This window comes from Jatropha curcas, chromosome 6, assembly GCF_041381405.1.
Source record: "Jatropha curcas cultivar XTBG-Jc1 chromosome 6, XTBG_Jcur_1.0, whole genome shotgun sequence".
Classification (NCBI taxonomy): domain Eukaryota; kingdom Viridiplantae; phylum Streptophyta; class Magnoliopsida; order Malpighiales; family Euphorbiaceae; genus Jatropha; species Jatropha curcas.
In genome coordinates, this window is record NC_143156.1 from 2,864,243 (window position 1) to 2,889,255 (window position 25,013).

Below are 25,013 nucleotides of genomic sequence, written 5' to 3' on the forward strand. Positions count from 1 at the left end.
ATTTCGGAAAATGAAATTATTGAAATAATAACTTTGGGTACTTTTTTAATATGTTGTGAAATAATATTCTTTCTTTTTTTTTTTAAGGAAAAATAATATTCTTTCTTAAAGCTTTTAGACTTAAATATTGAACTTTTCAAATAAATTATTATTCCATATGAATAAGTCTTCCACGAAGAAGCAGCCAAGAAACCTATTCCATTATCTACCAATCAAAGTCAGCGTCGTCGATGGTGGAGCTACAGCTACCACAGTTTCTGAATCAAGGATTAATCTTAAAGAATCAAACGTTTATTTATTTTAAAAAAAAAAAGAAACAATAAATAATATATTTCAACAATAATTTAACATATATCAATACAATTATGCTTCCTAATAGACAAATAAAGAAATTAATTTATTACTTTTTTCCTCAAATTTCTAAATGAACATAGGAAAGAAGAAATTATTTTCCTTGAGTAACAGGATATCCAATTCCATGCCTTCTAGTTGGAAAAACCACAAACAACAAGCTGCAAATAAGCCCAATCCCAACAGGAACAATATCCAAAACCTCTTGAGTTTCTTGCTGAGGCATAGAAAAGAAGCAACTCAGCACATTCTTATCTTTCAAAGCCACAGCAACAAAAACAAGAACAGATAGAACTGCATGAACTCCATCGATGAACTTAATCCTGTACTTTCTCAAATCTTGATCGCCTAAACTTTCAGGATCGGGACAATCAAACAAGAAAATCCCTTTAAAGGTTGCAAAACCATAGTAGACTTGACCATCTGTTGACTTTATGCTATCTGTGAAAGAAGCAAGAAAGCAAGAAACAGCAAGAAGAGAAAGAAGAACGAAGGTTAAAAATTGCGTGACGGAATCACAGGCGCCATTTTTGGTAAAGACTGGTGTTAGAAGCTGAAAGGCTAAAAGGGTGCCTGTAGGAAGAAGATTTGCTAGATTTGCTGTGCTTGTTAGGGTTTGTGAGATTGCTCTTTGTGAAAGAGTAGGAGTTTTTGTTGGGGATTTTGGGGTTGATGGTTCTTGGTCGTTATTGGTGCTTGTTGAGCTTGAACTTTCTGTGGATACTTCTTGTATGGAAGTTTGCTTTGTGGATGTAGTTCTTGCCCTGAGAGACATTTTGGGTTGGTTTTCTTTCTTTCTTTCTTTCTTTCTTTTCCGATCTGATGAAAGTTTTATGCTATATGATAGAGGTGGAGATGGTGCTGATCAATACATAGGGAAGGGGAAGATATTTAAATTTAGAATTAAGAAAGAAATGAAATTCGTAGATGGTTGAAATGTTCATACAAGAAAATGGGAGTTTAGGTATATATGTACTAAGATTCGGTTTGAAAGTTTGTTGCTTCTATTCTATTTCCACGTAATTTCCTTCCCTTTCGTATGTGATTAACTTTTAGTTCAAAAGTTATTGTTTATTAATTAGTTCAACGTGACTAAACTCGAATCGAATTAGGCAATCCATTATAATAGGTTTTTATTTGTAGAAAATGGCTTTCTTCCTGGGTCGTAGAAACTTTAATATTGCTCAAAGAAAACGTGTAATACATATACATGTTTTTCAATCAAAATTAGTTAGAGTCCTTTCAAGAGTGATATTTCAAAGTTGAAATTGCATAACTACTACTACTGATAAAAAAAAATATGTTGATTTGGAAATTATATATATATATATATAAATATAGAATTTCTAGGTTGGTTTTTTGCTTTTTTTAGTCAATAGTGATGTGGAATAATTAAGGAATATAATACTATTTTACTTGTAGTTTTTTTTTAATCATAGTGGGATTCAATTTGTTAAGGTAAGTTCCAACCTGTCTGTGAAGGTTTTTACATTTTTATATTCATAGAAGAAAATATTATATATGTTTAAGATAATTTGGTCTAAATGATTGAGGCGCGTTAGATTTCAACTCGGTGATTACAAGATGAAATTGGAGTGGCTATTTTATGGTTTTTGGAACCGAAACTGTCGGTTCAGAATTGGTAGGAATCAGAACTAAAATCGGTTCGAATCGAAATTAGAATCGGGAGTCTGCGGTCCGATTCTGATTTCAATTTTTGAGGAACCGTGAAACGGTGGTACCAAGAACCGGCCGGCACCGATTAGAATCAACGACTTTTTCAACCGGTTAGAACCAATGGTCCTTTCCGATTTCAACAACTTTTTTTAAAAAATATTTTTTTAAAATCCTCAAATTAACCCTCATAACAAATGTATAATGACTAGTTTTAAAGGCATTCGTGGAAAATTGATTTTTTGGATTTACTATAAGTATCTGTTTTCATTTTTAAAAAAAATTAAGTTCAAGCCTTTTTAAAAAAAATAAATTAAATTTGAGCCCTTTTTCAAAAAAAAAAAAAAAGTTCAAGCCTTTTTTAAAAACAAATAAATTAAGTCTTTTTACTAATAATATTTTCTTTAAAAGTCTTTTCTAAAAATTATTTCATAAATATTTAAATTTTCAATTTTGAAAAAAAAATGTTCCCTAATTTTTTATCTTATAATTATATGATTCGCTGAAAAATCAATCAGAGTGTTAAAACTGTCCATTTTGAAACCATTAAGGAATCAAAATGTAAACCGTAACGTTCGGTTTTAAACGGTAACCAAAATTCCAATTCAAAGAACCGGAATATTATATCATAATAGTATGAAGTTTTATACTACATCTAATTTTATGCTACGAGTGTCAAGTATATTTTCATCACACATATCACGTCTAATTTTTGTCATGCAAACCATGTTGATTTTATAGGGACTTCTATCTATTTTTAGCTCAAAAATAAATAAATAAATCTATTTGAGTTTTAAAAGAATCCATTAATTCAATTTATAAATCCAAAATTAAACTAAAATTATTAAAAATGGAATTATTTATCCAAAAAATTCAAATTAAACTACTGAGAAAAACATAGGTTGATAAATAAATTTAGGAGGAAAGTACATTAAATTATCACATAATTTATAACTTTTATTAAGAAAGTTTATATTATTATCAAAAAGGTTTGTTTCAAGTAGTGATGCATTTTCAAGTTTATATTATTTTTTTTCTGATATTAGAGCACGGTAATTTGTTTATTAGACATTTAGTTATCAAATACACCAATATAAAAATTTATTAAAAATATTTTTTTACTTATAAAGGAAAATTATCATTAATTAACTTAAAATAGAACTACAGCAATAAAATGACAAGTTGCGAAACAGCACTCGTCTGTTACATCATTTAGCGACGATGCTAGGACACACCAGCATTTTCATTCTCGATTGAGCCCCCCCTCCATTAACATTTAACAGTGGGTTCCTAAACCCTAACTTCCGTATCTAACCAGGTACTCCTCTAATTTTTATCTTTTTTTCCCCCTTTGTTCTCTCCATTTATATCACTGATTTGTGATGTTTGTTTGTTTTGTTGCTGCTGTATAATAGGAATGAAGCGAAAGCGTGGACGCCCAAAAAAATCTGTTGCAAAAAAGCCAAAAACTTTAGCGAATAAGGGTGAAGAAGCTTTCTTGAACTTTGTTGGCCAAAATGTCCAAGAAAAATCTGCATCAGAGCATGTCAATGATAATGGGTTTGATCAATTTAGTTCTGATAAGGTCTCTAGTTCGTCTTCCTCTTCTTCTTCCTCAGGTGAAAGTGATGATGGGTTACAGTTTGGGAGAGTTAACAGTGATTCTGATGAACCACAAATTGATAGAAGGGTTAAGAGAACAGCTAACAGGCGTGGTAGGACTAAAAAGCTGGAAGCTTCAAAGAAAAGTTTAAATGCCAATGTTGTTTCTTCTAATGGTTTGGGTTCATCAAGCAAGAAAGAATTACCACCATTGAAGATTCCAGCTCAGGATTCAATGTTAAATAAGAAAGATTTGAAAGCTTCCTTAGCGGTATGCTTTTTTATGTTACAGGGTTTATGGCAAAAGTTTGTCTTTTTGTGAATTTTAAGTTTTAGGGAGTTTTGCTCGTTGGATTTTGTGGTGGAAAAAGTTTTAATTTGATTGTACTTACTATTCCGTTTTGGTTTTGTGTATTTGTTTTAAAGGTCATTAAAAAGGTAATGGAAATGGAAGAAGCCGTACGTTTTAGTGCTCCTGTGGATCCTGTTTCTCAGGGATTACCCGTAAGTATGGATTACTATTATATATTTGATAACTGTGTTCTGTTGTCAGAGATGCATGTTATTGTAGTGCTTGTGTTTCCAAGAACATGTGAGACTGTAGGAGTACCTGCATTGTACTAGAATAGATGCATGGTCCAATATTTATTTGAGCAAAATATGTAGCCCGAAGGCATTACGCTCTAGGTAACCTCATTTGGTTAGTTGATTTCGTGGTTTCATAGTTGCATAGATAATTATTGGAGCATTTGTTTCAGATATATGAATTTCTCAGTGTTTCGTTATGGCTATAAGCTTCTAAGAATATAGACGCTAAAATCTTTTTGTGGTTTCACCATTGCTTACATTAGAGAACAAATTAACCTGAGACCTCAATTTAGAAATTCTTATTGCACACAAGCTGTTTTAGTTATGGCCAAAGGAAAAGAATGGCTTTTGCAGTTGGAGGAGGGACTCCTTAAAGGATTGCATTATAAGCTTTAAGGGTGCAATGCATTTGTAAGTTTTAATTAATTTATTTATTTTTTGTTCCCAATCTAACTGGTTCCCTTAATACACTATCTGATCTCTTTTCTTCACCCTTGTATTAAGAAAATGTCTGCAAGAACTGCTTTGGACAAAACATAATGATTTTATCATTCCATTATGGCATCAGTTCTTAAAATCAATGTGGCTATTGTTCTGGGTGTTGAGCATGCTTATGCTGTTATACATCTTTTTGGAGTTGTGATGTGTGTCTTCATCATAATCTATTTATGACTTGGATCCTTCTTTTTCTCTGTCCCTTACATGTTGGGACCTGGGGCATTGGCGCAACCAGGATTATTTCAACATCATAGATACACCAATGGATTTTGGAACGATATGTAGCAATCTTCAAAATGGTGTCAAGTACCTGAACTCAGAAGATGTATATAAAGATGTCGAGTACATTTGGGAGAATTGTCGTAAGTATAACAAAAAGGGTGAATATATTGTGTACCTTATGAAGAGGGTGAAGAAGAAGTTTATGAAATACTGGACAGCAGCAGGGCTACATAGTGAGATAACGAAGAAGCCCAGCGGTATGAATTTCATGATTGTGATTTTCTACTTTGACTTGACTTGGCTAGCACAGTTTTCTTCTGGAGAAAAATTTTATGGGATCAGTGCACAGGTTTCATATAAAACGTTGGGCCCTACTTGCTAGTGAAAAGGGGCAAAAACATGTAACCATTGTACACCATGTTTTGGTTATTTGGCAGGAAAAAATTAGCTTGTTATATAAGATTAATTTCCGGCCTGATTTTTCTCTTCATTACTTCAGTTCTCTTCCCCCCCTCTCTTTTCCTCTGTGTTTTTCTTATCAATGAATTTGCATTTAATTATTCCTTCTTCATGATAGTTTAATTATTAAATCTGCTAAATCTCAAGCTTTACCTGTTAGTTCATGGTCATTGTACCATGACTAGATTGTATAATGTATGATGAAATTTCCTGCAGTATTACAGGCAGAATTGTAATTTTTTTTTTGTTGCAAAGTGGTGCGCGTACCATAAAATGAGATAGAATACCTTGTGCAATGGGGACATGCTTCATATCTGGATTTTCCAATCACAAAGACATGCATCACGATATATTGATTTCTTTTACTTTTCAATTACATGTTTTCCTTTTGTAGGACATTCTCAGTTAGCACCTTCTGGTGATCATGCTGTGGGATATAGCAGGCATGATCCAATGTCTACAGTGAACCGTCCAGTGAGTAACCCCATTCAGATGCAGCAGAACAATTTTGGCACCAGCCAGGCCCAGCCTCAGCCTCAAGTGCCTCTATCAAGCTACACCCAACCCTATCATCAGTCTCAGCCAAGCACCAACCAAGTGCCACAATTTTCCCGGTTCCCAGCTGGTGTGGATGCAGGTACATTGTGCCTCAAGCTCTCAGTAACAACAGTAGTTATCGGGTTCATAACTATTCAGGTCTTGCAAGTTAATTAAGTCAAAGAAAGGCCCTAAATTTCTGTTGCAATAATTGCTACCCCTTAGTTTTTGCTAGATATCAAATTTAATCCAGATCTGCACCAAGAACAGCTTCTCAGTTTTATTATTTGTTCGTTAATATATTTTTCTAATGGTCATCTTAGCTGACTTGCCATTGTTTAAGCCATCTAAATAAATTGTGAACTTACCTCTATTTCTTTAATGAGTGTTATTGTTAAAAAATTACACATTTATCATTGAAATCCTTATGCAATATTGTTAAAATATTTTCTTCCTTTCTGCACCAACTAAATTAAGATAGAAACAAAGCACTAGGGATGAATTCTAAACAGACATAAAGCTGTGTTAAGTAGAGTACATAAAACAAAACCATGTTCAATTATTGATTATTTCCGATTTCTTTTCCTATTTATATGATAGTTCTGATTTCAAATCCATGTGGGTAGCCTTCTGTTTCTTATTTGGAAAATTTTGGCTTTCTGCTCAAATTTCAAACTCAATGTCAGCATTCCTTGGAATTTGATGTTATTATGCAACGATTAAGATAAACGTGTATGTGCAGATATGCCAAGGGGAGGTGGACGTTTGGGTAGGGCTCAGCGCAACCATTCAGATGGAGTTGTTAATGAGGGGAGTATGAAGGAAGGGACTGATGTACACGCTGCATCTAATCTACCGCTGCCACGAACACCTAACTCAGACCCAGCTGCAAACACTCCTGTTGGATGCACACCATCCTCAGCATCTGGCCCTCCAACTCCAGGAGGTGATATTGGATCCTCAACCACCTCCACTACAGTTACAGGCAATCGGCGTGCCCTTCAAGTCATCGGTGAAGAGTAAGAATATTTTAATTGCTTTATTATAAGTAGGTATTTTGTTTTTTTTAATTCAAATTTGTACATACATGAATCTAAAACTAATTGTTCCTTATTTCAGTTTTGATCCGCCTGATTGTGTTCGCATGATCACACGTATTTTTAAGATGAGATTTGATTCGGCAGGATACAACTGGAAGTCTGTGACTGCAGACACCAAGAACTTCTACTGGCAGGAGTTCAAGGTAAAATTATTTCAATTCTAAATAAATGTAATTTTGTGACTTATTTTCCATATGTAATTTGGTTTAAATTATGTTCTGTGTTGTTCTTATTTTCTTTATTTTTTAAGAAACACTTTGTATGGGATGAGGCAATCGAGGCCTCTGTGAAAAGGAATTGGAATAGGAAGGCTGCAGATCGCTATAGGGGTATGCTTGGTAAATGGAGAAAGAAGAAGCCTAAATATCTACCTGATAATATTTGGGAGAGTTGGAGGCCATATTGGGAGACTCCTGAGTTCAAAGCCAAATCTGAACAGTGTTCTAAGAACCGTTTGAGCGAGACTGGTGGTCCAGGGGCTGGTCCCTCACGCCATACAGGAGGATCTATCTCTTACAAAGTACATGCAGAACGCTTGGTATATATCCATTTTTCCTTAATTTAATTAACTTCAAACTTTGTAAAATTATTTATTCTTCCAATAAATGTAATAGACATGATCTCAATTTTAGGAGGCTCAATTACAACGACCACCACTTCCGCATGAACTTCTAGAGGCAACACACACTAGGAAGAAGGATGGGCAATTTGTGGACCAAAAGTCCAAGAGTGCATATGTAAGTTACATAACCACTGGCAATGAACATTATTGTGCTTATAATTGGACATTGTGAATACTGAACCTACTCTATATGTTTTTATGACTTTAGGAGGCGATTTTGTCTAGGGTTCAAACTGAATCTCAGCCCCAAGATGGATCTTGTGACCCGTGCTCAGTCGACGTTGCACAAATATATCTGCAGGAAGTGGGTGGTGTAAAGAAGCGACAGGTTTACGGCCTTGGCTCGCAAGCATCAGTTCTCTTTGGACGCTCTAGTGCCTCTAGCTCTTTTGCAACATCTCGCCTTCAAAATAATAATATCGACTCTCGGATTCAGGAGATGGAGCAACGCATGAAGGAGCTGGAGATGCGTCATCAACAGCAGCAGGAGGAGTTGCAGCAGCAAGTCCAGCAACAAGTTGCAAAGCTACTTCGTTCCCATTTAGTAGCTATGGCAGGTGGCTTACCTGCTCCACCTACCCTTCCTTCGCAACATCCTCGACCACAGTCTTCAGGTGCTCATCAAGGCAACGATGATGCTGCTAATCTAGGCAGACTTTAGATGTTGTATCTGTTGTATATAAATTTTGTACTTTTAGGCTCTGTTCGGGAACAGCGTTTGAGGGAGAGTTTAGAGTTTTGACTGTGTCAAAACACTGTTTTTATAAATTATATCCTTAGGTAGAATAGTATATAAAATAGCTGTTAGCGGATAAGATAGCGTTTATTAAAAAGTTAATCCATCTAATGTTCAGTGTTACCATTTTTTGATTAAATTGTTTTTAACAATTATGTCCTTAATTAACTTATATCATCTTTATCCTTAATTAACTTACATTATCCTTAATTAATTTATATTAACATTAGTTTAAAGTCTTTTGTTATGGTTATGCAAGTCTGCAATTAAGTTAAAAAATTACATTATTTTACACAAATTTAAACAAAATAATTTAATAATGAATTAAAAGAGGAATATGTGAGGAAATTGTATTATCATTTAAGAAATAATAATGATTTCAATTTATATAATTGGACTATACACTATAAATTGCCTTTTTTTTTTTTTTTTTTTTTTTTTTGTAATGAGTTCATTGCTATAGTCAATCTTCAAATGTCATTTTTTGTCATTTTAAAGTCAATAATTAATCAAATAACTATTTTAACCGAATACTTTTGCTGTAACAGTTATATGAACAGTTACCTAATAGCTATTAAAACAGCGAAGAGCTACTCTAACAGTTAATCTTGCTGAATAAATCCTTAGACATTGAATACATATTTAATTTATTTTATTTTATAAAAAGTTTCTCTAATTTTATATTTATTTTGCATTTATTGCTTTAAATAAAACTATTTTTTTCTAACCGTGTTGCATGTTGTTTATTCTTGTAGTTTTATTTGTTGCACATTGTTTATATATATATATATATGATGAGATGAACAATTTCTTTTAATCTTATATACTTATAATTATTATGCAAGCGTCGGGAATAACTATTTTTGTCATGAAGCTTATGTTTAAAACTTTTAATACCAACAAACCAATGTTACATAACATAATGAAGAAAAAAAAATCAAACATTTATTATTAATATCAAATCTAACGTAAAGTTTTTTTTATATATATAATTACAAAATCTAACTAATTTGGTTATTAAATAAAGTATATAAAATAAAACAAAATAAAAGTGAAGATAAAAAGTGATTAAACAAAACTAACCTATTAATTTTTTATTATTAAAGCTTACCATTCTAAAAACTCAAAAAAATATTATTAATATTTTCACATAATAATTAAAAAATATTGGAAAATATAAAACACGCTTTAAAAATTAAAATAAATAAATAATTAATTATATAACTGATATAATAGAGAATTTGAAGGGTAACCTAATTACATGGCGAGTAGTTTATTACATAATAACTAAAATTAATATTAAAAGATAAAAAAAAAAATAATAATAAAGTCAAACAAAAGAGCTTTACATGGTATCGAAAAACTTCTCTTATATGGCTTTATGATATAAACGTAAACATATATATATTGATTGAGATTTGAAGATTATCTTTCGTGACAAACATCTTTAGATAGAAACATCAACGTGATGGTAAATTCTCTATCTAATAAATAGTCGGCCATCTCGTAATTATTAATAATATTTAATACTTTGATATTATTATTAATAAATTTATATTTTTATTTATATTTTGCGACTCAGTTGGCAATGCAGACTTACAGTTTCGGGAGAATTCTCGAATTTGATTCCATTATTTACCCACATGAAGAGATCAAAAGTTTTAACTGTGACTGAGATTGAGTCGGATTAAACGGTCACCACCGTTGATATTTAATATTTTTTACTTAATTTAATTTAATTTTAAACAAAACTTTTACAAAGTAGTGTATAACATTTTATTTCTCTGCTGAAAAAGTTGTATTATATTATATATGGCAACGACAATTGTTGATATTTGCGTCACAAATTTTAAGCTAACAACAATAAATTGCCAAGTTGCGAAACACCGCCCGTCTGTTACACCATTTAGCGACACTGCTTGGACACACCAGTACTTTCATTCTCGATCAAGCCCATTCTTCCTTTATCTCTCTCGATTAACACTGTATTTTTCTCTTCAAAACCCTAATTTCTAGATTATCTTCAAAGCCGCAGATCTAACAAGTTATTCTTTTATATGTATATTTATCTTTTTATCGTTTGTTCTCTCCAATTTTTATCACTGATTGTAGTGTTTGTTTGTTTGTTGCTGTTGTTTAATAGAAATGAAGCGAAAGCGTGGACGCCCCAAAAAATCTGTTGCAAAAAAGCCGGCAACTTTAGAGAATACTGGTGAAGAAGCTTTCTTGAACTTTGTTGGCCAAAACATCCAGGAAAAATCTGCGCCAGATCATGTTAATGACAATGGATTAGCTTATGATAATGCTGGTGTTAATAATAATGGGATTGGTCAATTTAGTTCTGATATGGACTCTAGTTCGCCTTCCTCTTCTTCTTCTTCAGGTGAAAGTGATGATGGATTGCAGTTTGGAGGAGCTAGTAGTGATTCTGATGAACCACACATTGATAGAAGGGTTAATAAAAAAGCTAACAAACGTGGTAGGCCTAAAAAACTAGAGGCTTCAAAGAAAACTGCAAATGCCACTGCTAATTATTCTAAGGGATTGGGTTCTTCGAGCAGGAAAGAATTATCACCAATGAAGCACCCAGCTCAGGATTCAAGGTTAAATAAGAAAGAATTGAAAGCTTCCTTAGCAGTATGTGTTTTTGTGTTATTGGGTTTATGTCAAAAGCTTGTTTTTTTTTCGTGAATTTTGGATTTTAGGGAATTTCTACTATTTTGGTTCAGTGTTTGAAAGGCTTTATTTGATTGAACTCACAGTTTAGTTTCTGTTTTGTTTATGCGGTTTAAAGGTCATTAAGAAGGTAATGGAAATGGACGAGGCTGTACCTTTCAGTGCTCCCGTGGATCCTGTTTCTCAGGGATTACCTGTAAGTGTGGATTGCTATTCAGTGCATATATATGTTGGATAACTGTGCTCTGTTGTCAAAGATGGCATGTTATTGTTGTGCTTGTGTCCCTAAGATAATGTGAGACTGTAGGAGTACCTGCATTGTACTAGCACAGAGTGCATGTTCAAAATATATTTGGCAAAATGATGCCCAAAGGCATTGCACTCTAAGTTACTTCATTTGCATCAGTTGATTTTGTAGTTGCATGGCTAATTATTGGAGCATTTGTTTTGGATATGTAGTATTGACTGCTTCATTTTGGCTTTCAACTTCTAAGGATAAGAAAGACAGACACTCGAATCTTTTAGTGGTTTCACCATTTAGAGAACAAACTAACCTGAGAACTAAATGTAGAAATTGTTATTGCATAGAAGCTGTTTTAGTTATGGCCAAGGAAAAAGAATGGCTCTTACAGATGGGGGGAGGGACAGTTTAAAAGATTGCATTCTAATATAAGGGTACAATGCATTTGTCTGTTTTTTTGTTTCACAATCTGACCGGTGTCCTCAATACACTATCTTGTCTCTTTTCTTCACCCTTGTATTTAAAATAAAATTTCTGAAAGAGCTGCTTTGAACAAATCATAATTATTTCATATTTCCATTATGGCATTAATTTTCAAAGTGGTTATTGTTCAGGGTATTGTGCATGCTTATGCTATTATACCCTTTTTTTTGTGAGTTATGATGCGTTTCTTCATGATAATCTATCTATAACACGGATTCTTCTTTCTCTGTCTCTCTCTTACATGTTGGGGACTGGGGGTGTTGGTCGCAAGCAGGATTATTTCAGCGTCATAGATACACCAATGGATTTTGGAACGATATGTAGCGATCTTCAAAATCGTGTCAAGTACCTGAACTCAGAAGATGTATATAAAGCTGTCCAGTACATTTGGGAGAATTGTCGTAAATATAACAAGAAGGGTGACTATATCGTGTACCTTATGAAGAGAGTGAAGAAGAAGTTTATGAAATACTGGACAGCAGCAGGGCTATGTAGTGAGATAATGAAGAAGCCTAGTGGTATGAATTTCATGATTATGATTTTTCTGGATTTGGCTTGACTTGCCTCCCACAATTCTTCTGGACAAAAATTTTATGGATCAAGGCTCAGGTTTTGTATAAAACGCTAGTGAAGAGGGGGCAAAAACATTAAACATGTATCCATTGTACACTGTGTTTTGTTTATTTGGGAGAAAAAATTAGCTATTTATAGAAGATTAGTTGCAGGGCCTGATTTTTTACCTTCATCTATAATTCTCTTCTTTTTTTTTTTTTTTTTCTTTTTTTTGGCCGACTCTTTGCTTTCTTATCAATGAATGTGCATTTAATTATTCCTTCTTCATGATGGTTTAATTATTAAATCTGCTAGGTTGTCCATGGTATCTCAAGCTTTCCTGTTAGTTTATGGTTATTGTTCCATCAATCTATACTGAAATTTCCTGCAGTATTTATCATAAGCTGAATCGTATTTTCTCTATTGCAAAGTTCTATGAATACCATAAATAAGATATAATACCTTGTGCAATGGGGACACTCTTCGTATCTTGATGTCCCAGTCTTGAAGGCATGCATCATGATATATTGATTTCATTTAGTTTTCATTTACATATTTTCTTTTTGTAGGTCATTCTCAGTTAAAACCTTCTGGTGATTGTGCTGTGAGATATAGCAGACATGATCCAATGTCTACAGTGAACCGTCTAGTAAGTAACACCATTCAGATGCAGGAGAATAATTTTGGTGGCAGCCAGCCTCAATTGCCTCCATCAAATTACACCCAACCTTATCACTATCATCAGCCTCAGTCGAGTAACAACCAAGTGCCACAATTTTCCCGGTACCAGGCGGGTGCGGATAGCATTTATGCAGGTAGATTGTGCCTCAAGCTCTCAATAACAAAAATAGTTGCCAGGTTCACAATTATTCAAGTCTTGCATACGAATTAAGCAAGGCGCTAATTTCTGTTGCAATAATTAAGCCCTTTTTTTGGGCTAGATATCAAATTTAAAGCAGAGTTGCACCAAGAACAAGTTCTTCGTTTTATGCATTTATTTATTATTATATATATATTTTTTAATGATCGTTGTTGCTGACTTGCCATTGTTCAACCCATCTAAATAAATTCTGAATGTAAAGTCATTTCTTTCATGAGTGTTATTGTCAAAAAATTACACATTTAGCATTTTAATCATTATGCAATATTTTGAAAATATTGCTTCCTTTATGTACTGGCTAATTAAAATGAAAACAGAGGGCTATAGTGGAATTCTGAATGGACATAAAGCTGTTCTGTTGAGTGTATAAAACAAAGCCAGGATGAATTATTGATTATTTCCAACTTCTTTTCCAATTATATGATACGTTCTGATCCACTTCCATGCAGATAACCTTCTGTTTCTTAAATGGGAAAATTTTGGTTTTCTACACAAATTTCAACCTCCATGTCAGCATTATTTGGAACTTTGATGTTATTGTTGGAATGTTTTTTGAGAGTTCTAGGGTGGTATTATTTGAGGGTTTGCCCAGCGTGTGATATCATTAATTTTTTTATGTTTATTTTATGGAATGTCTTTTATCTTATACCTTGTCTTTGCATAGCGTGTCCAAAGTTTTTATGAGAACTTTGGTTGTGATGTACAAGCTCAATTTTTTACTTTCTTGTAGTAGAATTATTTGAGATCTGTACTTCTCTCAAAGCTAGCTGAGGTTAGACAAAGCTTTCAGAACTATGCAACAACTGTTGTTTACGCTTTAAAGCTGGAAGCTTGGATCATAGCAAGTGAAATCAGATTGAAGAGGCTGAACTGAACCTTCCAGATGTGGAAATTTGAGTGTGCTATGGGGTGAATGACTTATCTGAGTTAGACGTTGATGGTAGGCAATGATCTTGTTGTGGTTTTCTGACATCTTGATGGTAGCCTCTATCTGGACTGAATCAGGGGTTATTGGTGTCTGTTGGATGCTTCAATGCTGGTATTTGGATTCGCTTCCTCCCCACCCCATATTTCTTCTTCCTCTTCTCCCTTTTCTGAAAAAGGAAAACTGAATGTTTCTAGATGCTTTCAATATTTATTGCTTTGGGAGGAGATTTCTGATCTGTGGTTACTATGATTAAAGATATAATGTTAATTTGATGAATTTTCACTGCATTTCTCAAGAAACTAGTAACAAAAGAAATTCTTTCATGTTGCCAAAGTAAAAACAGAGGAAAACTGGTAGTTAGGTTAAACTCATGGGATTTAAAATGCTATTCCTCCTCTAATTTGTTGCTGTTGCGTGTCATGAGTGTTTGTGGTAATGTGCCCAATGATACATTTATTTTATGGAATTTATATTTATTTGGTTGCCTTCATAAAGTTATCTAACTTAGTCGGACGCTTCATAACCAAGTTAAGAGAAAAGTCCTTGTTTCTACAAGGTATTGATTTCACCTGCAACTGTTATCCATTAGCCGTTTCTCTTGCAGGGCATTCCCACAGAGGAGGACCACCTTCTACTGTTCTTCCTATGGAGCGGGAAAAACAGATACCCAAGCAACCAGTTGTCTCTATGGCGAATGGTTCAACCCATTCCCAGCCACAACAGCCCCAGTTGAGCTCATATTATCTTTGGCCACCACAACAGAGCACTGGCCAGCCACATCCATCTCAGTCACATATTGGTGCAGATTTTAGCAATGCTGGTATGACATGTCTATATTGTCATTTTTGGAAATACAACACCTCTTGCTTCAAATTCCATTCACTAAATCTACATTTTATCCTTTTTCTACAGTGACATTCCAATTATTTGTGTCCTCTAAAAGTTAAAGTGTAGTTCTCGGCCCTGATTATTTTGTAGGACAAATGCCTTTCCCTCCTACAGACTGTGCCATGACGCAGAATGGGTTTCCTTCTAGGAGTTCTGTGGATCCAATGTTCAGCATGAACCAGCCCCAACATCACCTGCATAGCCAGCGACCAAGTGAATCACATCAGCCTCGGGCAAGCATTGGGCATCCTCAGCCCTCCCAGCCACTGCCTATTGTTGATATCTCAAGTGCAGGTTTGATATCCTTGAAGATTATAATATTGCACATTAAAATATTTCCTGGATTTTGATCTGTATATATTTTAATAACAGTTAGAAGTCACAAAAGCAAAAGCAATGTAAGTCAATAATCATGATAATACAAATGCTCAGGTTCTACATGCATCTTTCAGGAAAAAGTTCTATTCTTTTGTGCTCTTATTTTCATGTAGTTGTTTTCTTAACCCTTTCATTTTCTGGTGTTTGTGTGGGATTATCAGGCATGCAACATTCAGATGCTCGTAGGATGGCGAGAAGGCATATGCATAGGCACTCTGCAGCCCCTGAAGCCGAAATCCCATTGACCTCAGATCATTTACTCCCTCAGCTGCCCTCTGGGAGTCACAACCCACAGTTTAGGTCTCAGCGTTCCACGCATGAGAGTAAGAGGAGGGTTCGAGGCCCCACTCGGTGCCGCTTCATGTTGGACATGCCCGATGGTGAGCGGATCTTTGTCCCAATCAATGAGCTAGGACAGCCTGTTGGCGCTGAAGCATCTAAGCTGGCTTCCTTCTTGGGCACTGTAGCACGAAATGGTAATATGGCGCCACTTAATTTTCTGGACTGGTCAGCAATGCCGGAGACGAGCAAAGAGGATATGTGGCAGTTTGTGCAGGTACTTGAAAATAGCATTCTGTTCTATGTGATAAAAGTATAGTGTGGGAGTGTTATTATGTCCTAAGTTGAAAGAAAACAAATAATAATAATAATAATAATAATAATAATAATAATAATAATATCTTCATCATTTTTATTTTTGTTATAATTATTATATTGCTTTCCTCCTTGATTGTTTCCTTTCCTTTTTGTGCCATAGTCAAAGTTTGACCTTGACCCCTTGTGCAAAACTTGGGTCATGAAGTCCCTTGCATCAAAATGGAGGAACTGGAAAGCAAAATTGAAAGCTGATCATTATAATCCTCATTCAACTGATGAAGAGCGTCTGAAGGACTGTAATAAACGAATCCTTCCTGATCAATGGGCAGCCCTTGTAGCCCATTGGAACTCTGAAGAGGTGCAGGTATGTGCCGGCAACAGTTATGACACCTTACATTTTACTTTGATATCAATGGCTATGTCAACATTTTACTTTGATATCAATGGCTATGTCAATTTGTGTGTTACTTGATTTGATATTCTTATGAACTGAAATATGAAGCTTACTTATGCCTCTTGTAGTTACGTTGTGCTAAAAACAAGGCCAACCGTGCAAAGCAGAAGACTGCCCATGCTGCAGGATCAAAGAGCTTTGCAAGGATTCGCGAGGAGGAGGTAAGCTATAATTTTGGAACTTATATTTCTACATGGTGGCTATTTTTGACATGCAAATGTATTCCCTTGATTGCATTGTCTAATGATAGCGAGCAAAGAGGTCTGATGGAAAGGAACCAACCCGAGGAGAGCTATACATCCTGACCCGTACACGTAAGGATGGACAACCTGTAGATAAGGGAGCTGCAGAAGTAATAGTATGTTTTAACAAACTGGACTGCGATCTCATTGCTTATCTTAATCTCATTATTTGGCATATTTTTGTTTGGTCAATACTTGAAGTGTAAAATAAATACTTGGGTCGTCATTGCAGTCAAAACTCCGTGAACAAGCAACTCAGAAACAGCAGACTTCAAATGACAGCAGTGAATATGCAGATACCTACTGCCAAGTTATGGGAGAAGACAGACGTGGCGATGCACGCATGTATGGGTTGGGTCCCACCCCTACTGAGCTTTGGGGCCGAAAACCTAGTCATAGTACTTTTATGAAGATGGTTTTGGAGGCCAAAAGATCAGCTAACGAAGAGGTAAGCAAGATGTTGAATAAAATGGAGGCCATGGAACAAAAGTATGCATCCCTGGAAGACCAGATAGCTAGGATGACTTCAAATATGCAGATTCTCATTGACAAAATGGATGCTTTGGGTTCAAAACAGGTATGTATAGGTATTATTTTTCCTTTTATTCCTTTTTTATTTACTTATTTTTATTTTTATTTTAAAGAATGAATCTATAAATATTGGTCAATTAGATTGTAAGTTTTTCTTTAGCCTGATGTTGCTTGTTCATTCCTGATAGGTTCTTGATAATGCTCTTGAGGATGCACCGCAGGGTCGAGTACACTCATCCTCATCAAGTCATCCAGTTAGATTTAATTAGGTGACGTCAACATATCCTCGAATTTTGTGCACTTTAGTTCAGTAGCTCTATTAACCCTGCGGAATGCATTGGTTCACAGAAAAATTGAGTTCAAAGATTTTTGTTTCGATGACTACATCAAATCATAATGAACTATGGAGTTAAGTCTCAACTCATGTTTTCAGAACTCAATTTTTTTCTCTTCATGAACTGGAATATATTTCTCATTTTTTGATCATGAAATTGGTCTTGGTTTGGATCTAGTGAACTCAAAAATTCAGCTGGTGTTTTCCATAAACTACTTGATTGTACCTCCCTTATTTCTGCATTTGTTTCTGAAATAATACACCAAACTGGGAAGGCAAAAAAGGGCCTGTGAAAGAAGGACTCGGCATATAATGATATAAACATTCAAGTAATATATAATTCATAATATTCAAATTCTGTTATGCTTTTTCTTTTGCTCTGGCTCAGCCAATATTTTCTTTCATATATTAATGAAATTAAAAGTATCTACAGTGACTATGCATGAAGAATGCCTTTTGGGGGATAGGGAAGGGGTATGACGGTTTGAACTGGACTAGATATGGTAACTGGCAAAAGGATGTGTATGTCTCCTTTGCCCAACAAAGTACGGCTTCACCTGTTACTGAACTTCGTCGTCTAGAACTTGTCTGCAAAATGTCCTGCAAAATGCCCTTAACTTAATTACATCAGTTCTAACTTTTAGCTGTGTTCGTGTTCTGTGTGCAGGTTTAAAGAGGCATGATGCTCGACAGACTTACCTGACTTTTGTTTTGTACCATCTTTCTCTCTCTCTAAATCATGTGTTACTCACACCGCTTGTGTCTTGTTGCATTTGTTGGTAGTAATTTTTTCACTCCAAAACAAGCATTATATATTTTGTTTGGAGTGATTTCTGATCACCGAGTATTCTTCCATCTTCTCACAAGGATGAAAATTCCAGTGAGAGCCACCTCTCTATATGAAGGAACTTATGTAATTGGTGTAATTTTTATATAGTTGAGATGGTACTTTTGCCATTCTTGTTACCACCACAAGCTCACAATCGAGTTTACAACATTATACTCGTTCTGTTTTATGCACAAACGATTGTATGGATGTGATACAATAGATAGTACATAAATATGAGGGCGAAACAATCCATTTCAGGACTTGTTTTTTGAATACTGGGAAATAATTACCTTGGTGAGATTTCATTTTCTTTTTCCTTCAACCAAGGTAAATCCATTTTAAAGGGTACATCAAATTAAAGCTTGATTAAACCAATCAGGTATGATTTAGTTAGAGGAGAGAGTTTTAGTTTTTCAGCTCGAGTTATAAAAATCTATTCGGCGTTATTTTGGCCCATTAGATTACCAATAACTAAAAAACAATAAATTTAACTAATAAGCTTAATAAACTAAACCCTCACAATAAAATAGATATGATAGGACTCTCTTATTTTGGTAAATAACAAACATTAGATTCCACAAATGTTTAATTAGGTTCCCTCATTTTTTAAAAATAGACTTTCCTCATTCGCAGTTGAACTCAATCATCATTATAGAGGGAAGGAATGTATAAATAAACTATTTCAAATATTATGTCGTTTGAACAAATGCTGAGATAGCTTCCAAAACGATCAAACCAATTCTGTCGTTGGAGTAAACCACCCCTTTATAACGAGAACTGGTAACCGATTGCTAGGAAACGACGTCGCTTAGCAAATTCAAGAGTTCAATTTCCCAATTCATATGTATGCTTAAAAACCTCGTAAAAAAATAGTGAAATCCGTAAACCTCTGTTTCCCTCCTTCGAATCTTCTGTATGTAGTCGTTATTAGCCCAGCGATCTCGTTTAAATCTGAAAAAGGTATGGCGCTGTTTATCCACTATTAATTAATCCATTTTCGTTAACGAAATTCTACGGTTTTGCTTGTTATGGAAAACTGAATTGTTGTTCGTTTACTGCTTGGGGTTCCCTTTGTAACCTCTCTTCAAAAAGTTTCGTCTTTTACATTATTCAATAACTAAAGTTTGAATTTTTATGTTAATGGGTTAGTTTTTTTTTTTCTCCTTTTTGTAAATGTAAAGCAATGGCGTGCAAATTAGTCGTAATTAATTTGAATTTTCTGAAAATTTGTTGAAGTCTAGATTTTATGAGATTTTTATTATTGTTTTGTTTGGTCTTCTGTGCAGTGTAGCAAGGTGGGTAGAATATGAAGCGAAAGAGAGGGAATAAGAAAGGCAAGCAAAAACGTCCTCCTGCTATTACCACAAATGAGGCAGTTGTGGACCTAGTCAATTTGGATAGGGAAGATAATTCTGGTGCAGATGAGTTTGATGATAATACTAATGATAATGATAATAATGAAGAGTTCCAATCTGCAATGGAGGTTGATACACCTTCTTCTACTGGTACAGATCAGCCATTGAATCTTGCAAGTATAAACCCTGATGGGTCGATTGATAAGACTGCAGGGAAGTCGTTTGGGCGTGTTAAGGTTAAGCTCAAGACTTCGAAGGTGTTAGAATCGCATAGCGATACTGATAAGAGTAGCCCACAATTGGGTTTGGAGAAACAAAGTGTGGTTAGTGATAAAATAGAAGATACTGGCAACTCACTGTCTGAAGTGAAAACAAATGTTTCTGGGAATGTATCAAAGAAACCTGGGAGTATAAAGATTAAGTCGTCAAAAGTGCTGGGTGGATTGGGTGCTGAGAAAAGTGGTGGTACTGTAATGATACAGGATGAGGGTTTACAACAAAAAGAACCAAGCACGCCTCATCAGGAATCTCAATATAGTAAGCAAGAGTTAGATTCTGCATTGTTGGTATGTTGGATTTCATTTCCTTCTGTTTTTTTGACTACTTTACTGTTGACTTTGTTATTCTGAGTTTTGGTTGAAATCTGATTTCTGCTTATTAATTTTTTTTTGGGTTATAATTTTAGGTGATTAAGAAGATTATGAAAATGGATGCAGCTGAACCCTTCAATGTTCCTGTGAATCCTGAAGCTCTTGGAATACCTGTAAGTATGAGTAGCTTACTCTAAAGGGACTTCAACATTACATTTATCACCCTCTAGCATAACAAAGCTCTTGGAATTAGCTTGGCACTGGCTGCTGCTTGTCTTTGATGAGTATGGGGGACTAAGTTCATATGGGTCATAGTCTGTCATGAATGATTGCCGGTGCATTATTTTCTTCATATCTTTCTATTTAATGGCCACCTTCATGCATACACTTAGGAATCTCTTCTCCTTTCATCCTGCTGTACCATATAATTAATAGATGAAAATTGTACATCACCAACAATATGCATTTTATTTTCTTAGGATAATGGTCCTTTGCTTTGAGATGCCTCACTGCTTGATGTGTTTATTTCATTAAATGAACTGATGTCTACTCTTTTTTAATTTGGGTGGGGATTTTACACCAGGATTATTTTGACATCATTGATACGCCAATGGACTTTGGAACTATATGCAGCAATCTTGAGAAGGGTGATAAGTATATGAACTCGGAGGATGTCTACAAAGATGTTCAATACATTTGGGACAACTGTTACAAGTATAACAATAAAGGTGATTACATCTTGGACCTCATGAGGCGGGTGAAGAAGAATTTTATGAAGTATTGGACCGCAGCCAGTTTATTCACTGAACAGTCAAGAGGTTCCAGTGGTGAGAGTTTTATGTATGTTTTTTTTTTTTTTTTCTCAACCAAATCAATTTTTTATTTTTGTCATTCGGCTTTATTTGGTAAACTTGCTTTTGCTTCTTGTTTTGTTCTATGGGACAAAGAAAAGAGAGCCCAAAAAGGGGCTAATGAAGCTTGTTTATCATATTGACTCAAATAGTTGATGGAGACAAGGTTGCCAACCTTATAGATACTTGGTCTTTCCCCAAGTCTTACATAGCATCTTAGTGGAGTAAAGAATTGCATTCTCTCTACTGAATTTATTTTAGGACCTAATAAAAAAATAAAAATTATAGTTTTTCGTATTTTTATGAATATATCTAGTTATTTTACTTTTATCAATGGCGTGGAAGTTTGTGTATGATACAATTGTGTCCATTAAATTTGCATATACAATTGTTACTTGCTTGCTCACATGGATCTTAAGCATGAGTTGTATGGTCCAAACAGTGTTGAGAAAGGGCTAATGTTGATGGACTTTGTTATTTGGAACATATATACTCTCAAATTATATGTCGTTGGAGCTACAGTTCATGCTACATCAGTTCTCTTCTGCATAATTAGGTTGCATCCAAATTAACCTCTCTTTCATCCCCAAAAGCCATAAAACCAACCCTTGTTCAATGTTCAAACTTATCTCCCTCTTTCAAGGCCTTTATCAATTAGTAATTAAGGCAGTTTGTTTGTTGTTGGGTCTGTACTGTTTGCTGATGGTTGAAGCTGCTGATTCATATTCCTTTTCATGGTTTTTTTGTGTTGGATTCTTTAGGCAAATATGCACTTGTTGTTGGATAAAAGGTGCCACTTGGTTCAAGTTTTCTCAGCATAATTTTATTATGGTGGTCTGACTAGAATTGTTGTTGCCATGCCAGGTGCTGAAGGTGCTCAAGGGGAAGATAATGGAGCCTCTAGTCAAGTTCATGGTAAAACTAGTCAATATAAACAGAAGAACAAAAAACGTCATGGGTATATTCTCTGCATGTTTTTTTCTTTTTCTGTTAATGCATAGGATATATTAGAATTTTCATGCGCTGTTCTTTGAATATTTTGTGAGTTCTTCAAATTTATTGTACTTCCTAGATTCTCATTATCCAACTTTTAGATGTCATATGGGTTATATGGTGATGACATAGTAATAACAGATAAGGCCAACAGGAAACAGTGAGTAGACATTAAAATTAGCATATAATAATTGTTTTTCTCATGTCCTTTCCCCTTCCCTAATTTCACTACTGGTCCCCTGAGACTGCACTCTATTTCAGGCTTGTTCCCATGCTTGCAATTTTGATTTAGAATCTCATTGTTCCAAATATGCTTGGTGTAGTCTGCTTGCTAACCAGTTTGAAGAAAGTGGCAGGCTCCAGATTGGCCATAGGTCATCACACATTCTTTTCCTTCCCTTCACTCATCTGAGGCCATGTCTTTGATTTTACAAGATGTTATATTAACAGTTATGCGATTCTCTTCCCAAATCATGAATTTTCCTTAGTTTTAAATTTCACAATTACTTATATTTTGCAGAAGGCGCCATAAGCTTGATTGCCTATGTGCTATATGTGTTCTAAAGCGCCGTAGAAGGGAGCGCGAGGAGAATGCTCGACTTGCTAAAGGTCAAATTGGAGTTTCTGATAATAAACTTGCTCAAGAGTCAAAGCAAGAGGTGCACGTGTATTTTTTTTTACTGATAATTAGTTACATAAAACCTTTTATGAGTTGAGTGTATTTTAAGTTTGTGTTTATAGCATCCATGTTCTGTACTTCTGGCCATACCCAATTTGACATGGTCTTGGATATGCACCAAATATTTCTTATATGTTCTGAAATTTTGAATGAGATCTTTTTTTTTTTTTTTCCCTTGACCGTGTTATAAGTATCTGGTAGTTACATACTTGTATGCATCAGTTAGACGTGGAAGCTTACTGCCAATTTTTTGTTCTTAACATAGAATGAGATTGCGAGAGAAGACACTTAGGAGTTTCTGGTGTAGGTTTTAAGTATTGTCCCTATTTGGATTTTTGTCAAGGGAAAGGAACAAAAGGGCCTTTAAGTGAGAAGAATTAGATGCCTGACTATGTTTAGATATTTGGTTTCATTGGCAGCATTTTACAGGTATACAAGCGACCGTGCATTTCTTTTATTTTGTCTTGAAAAAGATTTTCCAATTGTGTTAAAGTCGGGCCCCCTCGGTTACCTTTGTAGTAATTTTCTCTATGGTAAAATTGAATTTGTACTTATTTACTCTCCCTCACCTGCTTTTCTCTCTTCCTCCTCTCTTCTTAAAGGGATCTCCTCTAACTGAGAGTCCTGGTGGTGAGGATTCATCATCAAATATGGATGAATCAGTAGATCCAGATGCAGATGCTGAAGTGGAAGGAAAGGGGCAGGACGTGAAAATGGAAGATACAGAGCAGCAGTTCAGCACCGTTAAGGACAAGCCTGATGAGGCAGAGGATGAGGATGACGATGATGATGAGGAAGAGGAGGAAGACGAGGAGGAAGAGCAGGAGGATGAGACAGAGATTCAAAAGAAAGGGAAAGTCGAAACATCAGAGAAATCTGGGTTTGCTGATAGATTGGGAGAGGAGCCTAATCAACAATCTCAGCCTGGACTATCAGATAACACAGGTTTGGTAGTCCAAATACATACTGACAAAGGACGTATGACAGGCCAGCATGAGGACAAAACTCTAGCAGTTCAGCGAAGTAAGGATAAGGTAATTAACTTTCTAAACTAATTTTCATGTTGGCACATGGAAAAAGTCTTGCTTAGAATTTTCATGGCTAAAGCAAGCTTCCTTGAATCCATTAACTGTTGTATGTTTCGGATGTATTGAGGCCAAAATGATTAGAAATGGGTAATTTTGCTTAGATCTTAAGAGTAAATGTTAAATTTGTCGGCAGACCTAAGGATACCTATTCCTGAACATTTTTGGCTGATTAGGAATAGAAAATTTAAGATATAGATGGGTATAAAGCATCACATATCTCTTGATCGAAAAAAATTTTACAGGAGGCACAAAAAAATTTCTCCTGCATATATTTCTCATGTAACCTTTCTGTTTTATTTGCTTTTATGTTTGTATAAAACTTCATGTAGCCGACCCCAGCTAGTTTGGGATTAATGCTTAGTTGTTGTTATATTTGTGTAAAATTTCATGATATGTTGTACTTTACAGGAATCACAAGAACAAAAGCAGAAGGATAAAATGTTTGAGAAGTTTCGTTCCGAAAATCCCATGCTTTTCAGTTTGTGCAAAAGTCTCTTTCCTGACAACAATAAGTCTCTCTGGAGCGGGCCTCACTCATTGGTTCGACATGAGGGTTCCGATCGTACAAGTTCTATTCATGCTGCTATTGAAACTTTGATGAAGTAGGTGCTTTAAGTAACTTCACATTGTCCAACAAAGGATCTGAGGTGACCTTATGCTCACAGAGATCTAATATATTATTACAAGGCAGCATGTCTGACATAGATCATACGTGAAAGTGAAATGCCTAGTTATAAATGATGCTTCTCAGCTGAGGATAATTAGTTTTATCTTGGAACAGGGTGGAATCATACCTCATGGCCTAAAAATTCAACCCTAATTTACGCAACTTAGGTAATCTTTCTGCGAAGTCATTGGTATTCCTTTGGTGGTTGCAGGAATTTGCAATTGTAATTTGTATACATCAATGTTAGAAGTTGTAATCACTTGATATTAAGCAAGAATTCTTTTAGGGTTGTACTGCGGCAAAAAGCAGTTTGTGCGATTGTAAATAGATTATATTCTTTTAGGGTTTTACTCATCGTTATGCAGTCCTCGAAAAGGATTTCTCAAAA

The 25,013-nt window shown here is 34.9% G+C and overlaps 4 protein-coding genes across 12 annotated transcripts; 3 read left to right on the plus strand and 1 right to left on the minus strand.

Annotated features, from left to right (window-relative positions):
* Positions 1-376: 376 nt before the first annotated feature.
* On the minus strand, positions 377-1,355 carry LOC105629654 (protein DMP3). Its single transcript, XM_012211267.4, has one exon. It carries the CDS (start codon positions 1,124-1,126, stop codon positions 446-448), a length of 681 nt encoding a protein of 226 aa, XP_012066657.1. The 5' UTR covers positions 1,127-1,355; the 3' UTR covers positions 377-445.
* Positions 1,356-3,198: 1,843 nt separating this feature from the next.
* Positions 3,199-8,541, plus strand: LOC105629655 (uncharacterized). The gene is made up of 10 exons (XM_012211269.4): positions 3,199-3,343; positions 3,441-3,898; positions 4,054-4,131; positions 4,949-5,192; positions 5,789-6,031; positions 6,674-6,950; positions 7,051-7,174; positions 7,282-7,569; positions 7,664-7,768; positions 7,862-8,541. Exons 2-10 carry the CDS (start codon positions 3,443-3,445, stop codon positions 8,312-8,314), a joined length of 2,268 nt encoding a protein of 755 aa, XP_012066659.1. The 5' UTR covers positions 3,199-3,343; positions 3,441-3,442; the 3' UTR covers positions 8,315-8,541.
* A 1,677-nt stretch (positions 8,542-10,218) lies between these two features.
* Positions 10,219-18,542, plus strand: LOC105629656 (uncharacterized). Of its 7 annotated transcripts, XM_089722499.1 has the most exons (16): positions 10,297-10,374; positions 10,533-10,601; positions 10,773-10,868; positions 10,951-10,992; positions 11,184-11,261; positions 12,064-12,307; positions 12,911-13,156; positions 14,754-14,969; positions 15,128-15,331; positions 15,577-15,971; positions 16,173-16,376; positions 16,535-16,627; positions 16,717-16,824; positions 16,941-17,285; positions 17,428-17,508; positions 18,241-18,542. In XM_089722499.1, the coding sequence occupies exons 3-15, from the start codon at positions 10,782-10,784 to the stop codon at positions 17,506-17,508; spliced, it is 2,343 nt and encodes a 780-aa protein (XP_089578625.1). In that variant the 5' UTR covers positions 10,297-10,374; positions 10,533-10,601; positions 10,773-10,781; the 3' UTR covers positions 18,241-18,542. The 7 variants fall into 7 exon arrangements, 6 of the variants coding, with proteins under 6 accessions (XP_020533280.1, XP_020533279.1, XP_012066660.1 ...); XR_016321212.1 differs by adding an exon at positions 17,588-17,647 and having other exon boundaries at positions 10,219-10,374; positions 10,533-11,026; XM_020677621.3 differs by having other exon boundaries at positions 10,219-10,374; positions 10,773-11,026.
* Positions 18,543-19,187: 645 nt separating this feature from the next.
* On the plus strand, positions 19,188-24,975 carry LOC105629657 (DNA-binding bromodomain-containing protein). Of its 3 annotated transcripts, none has more exons than XM_020677567.2 (9): positions 19,188-19,362; positions 19,689-20,323; positions 20,443-20,520; positions 20,931-21,174; positions 22,063-22,156; positions 22,515-22,565; positions 22,712-22,850; positions 23,473-23,904; positions 24,367-24,975. In XM_020677567.2, the coding sequence occupies exons 2-9, from the start codon at positions 19,709-19,711 to the stop codon at positions 24,562-24,564; spliced, it is 1,851 nt and encodes a 616-aa protein (XP_020533226.1). In that variant the 5' UTR covers positions 19,188-19,362; positions 19,689-19,708; the 3' UTR covers positions 24,565-24,975. The 3 variants fall into 3 exon arrangements, with proteins under 3 accessions (XP_020533226.1, XP_012066661.1, XP_020533227.1); XM_020677568.3 differs by lacking the exon at positions 19,188-19,362 and adding an exon at positions 19,424-19,546; XM_012211271.3 differs by lacking the exon at positions 22,515-22,565 and having other exon boundaries at positions 19,191-19,362.
* The last annotated feature ends 38 nt before the right edge of the window (positions 24,976-25,013 follow it).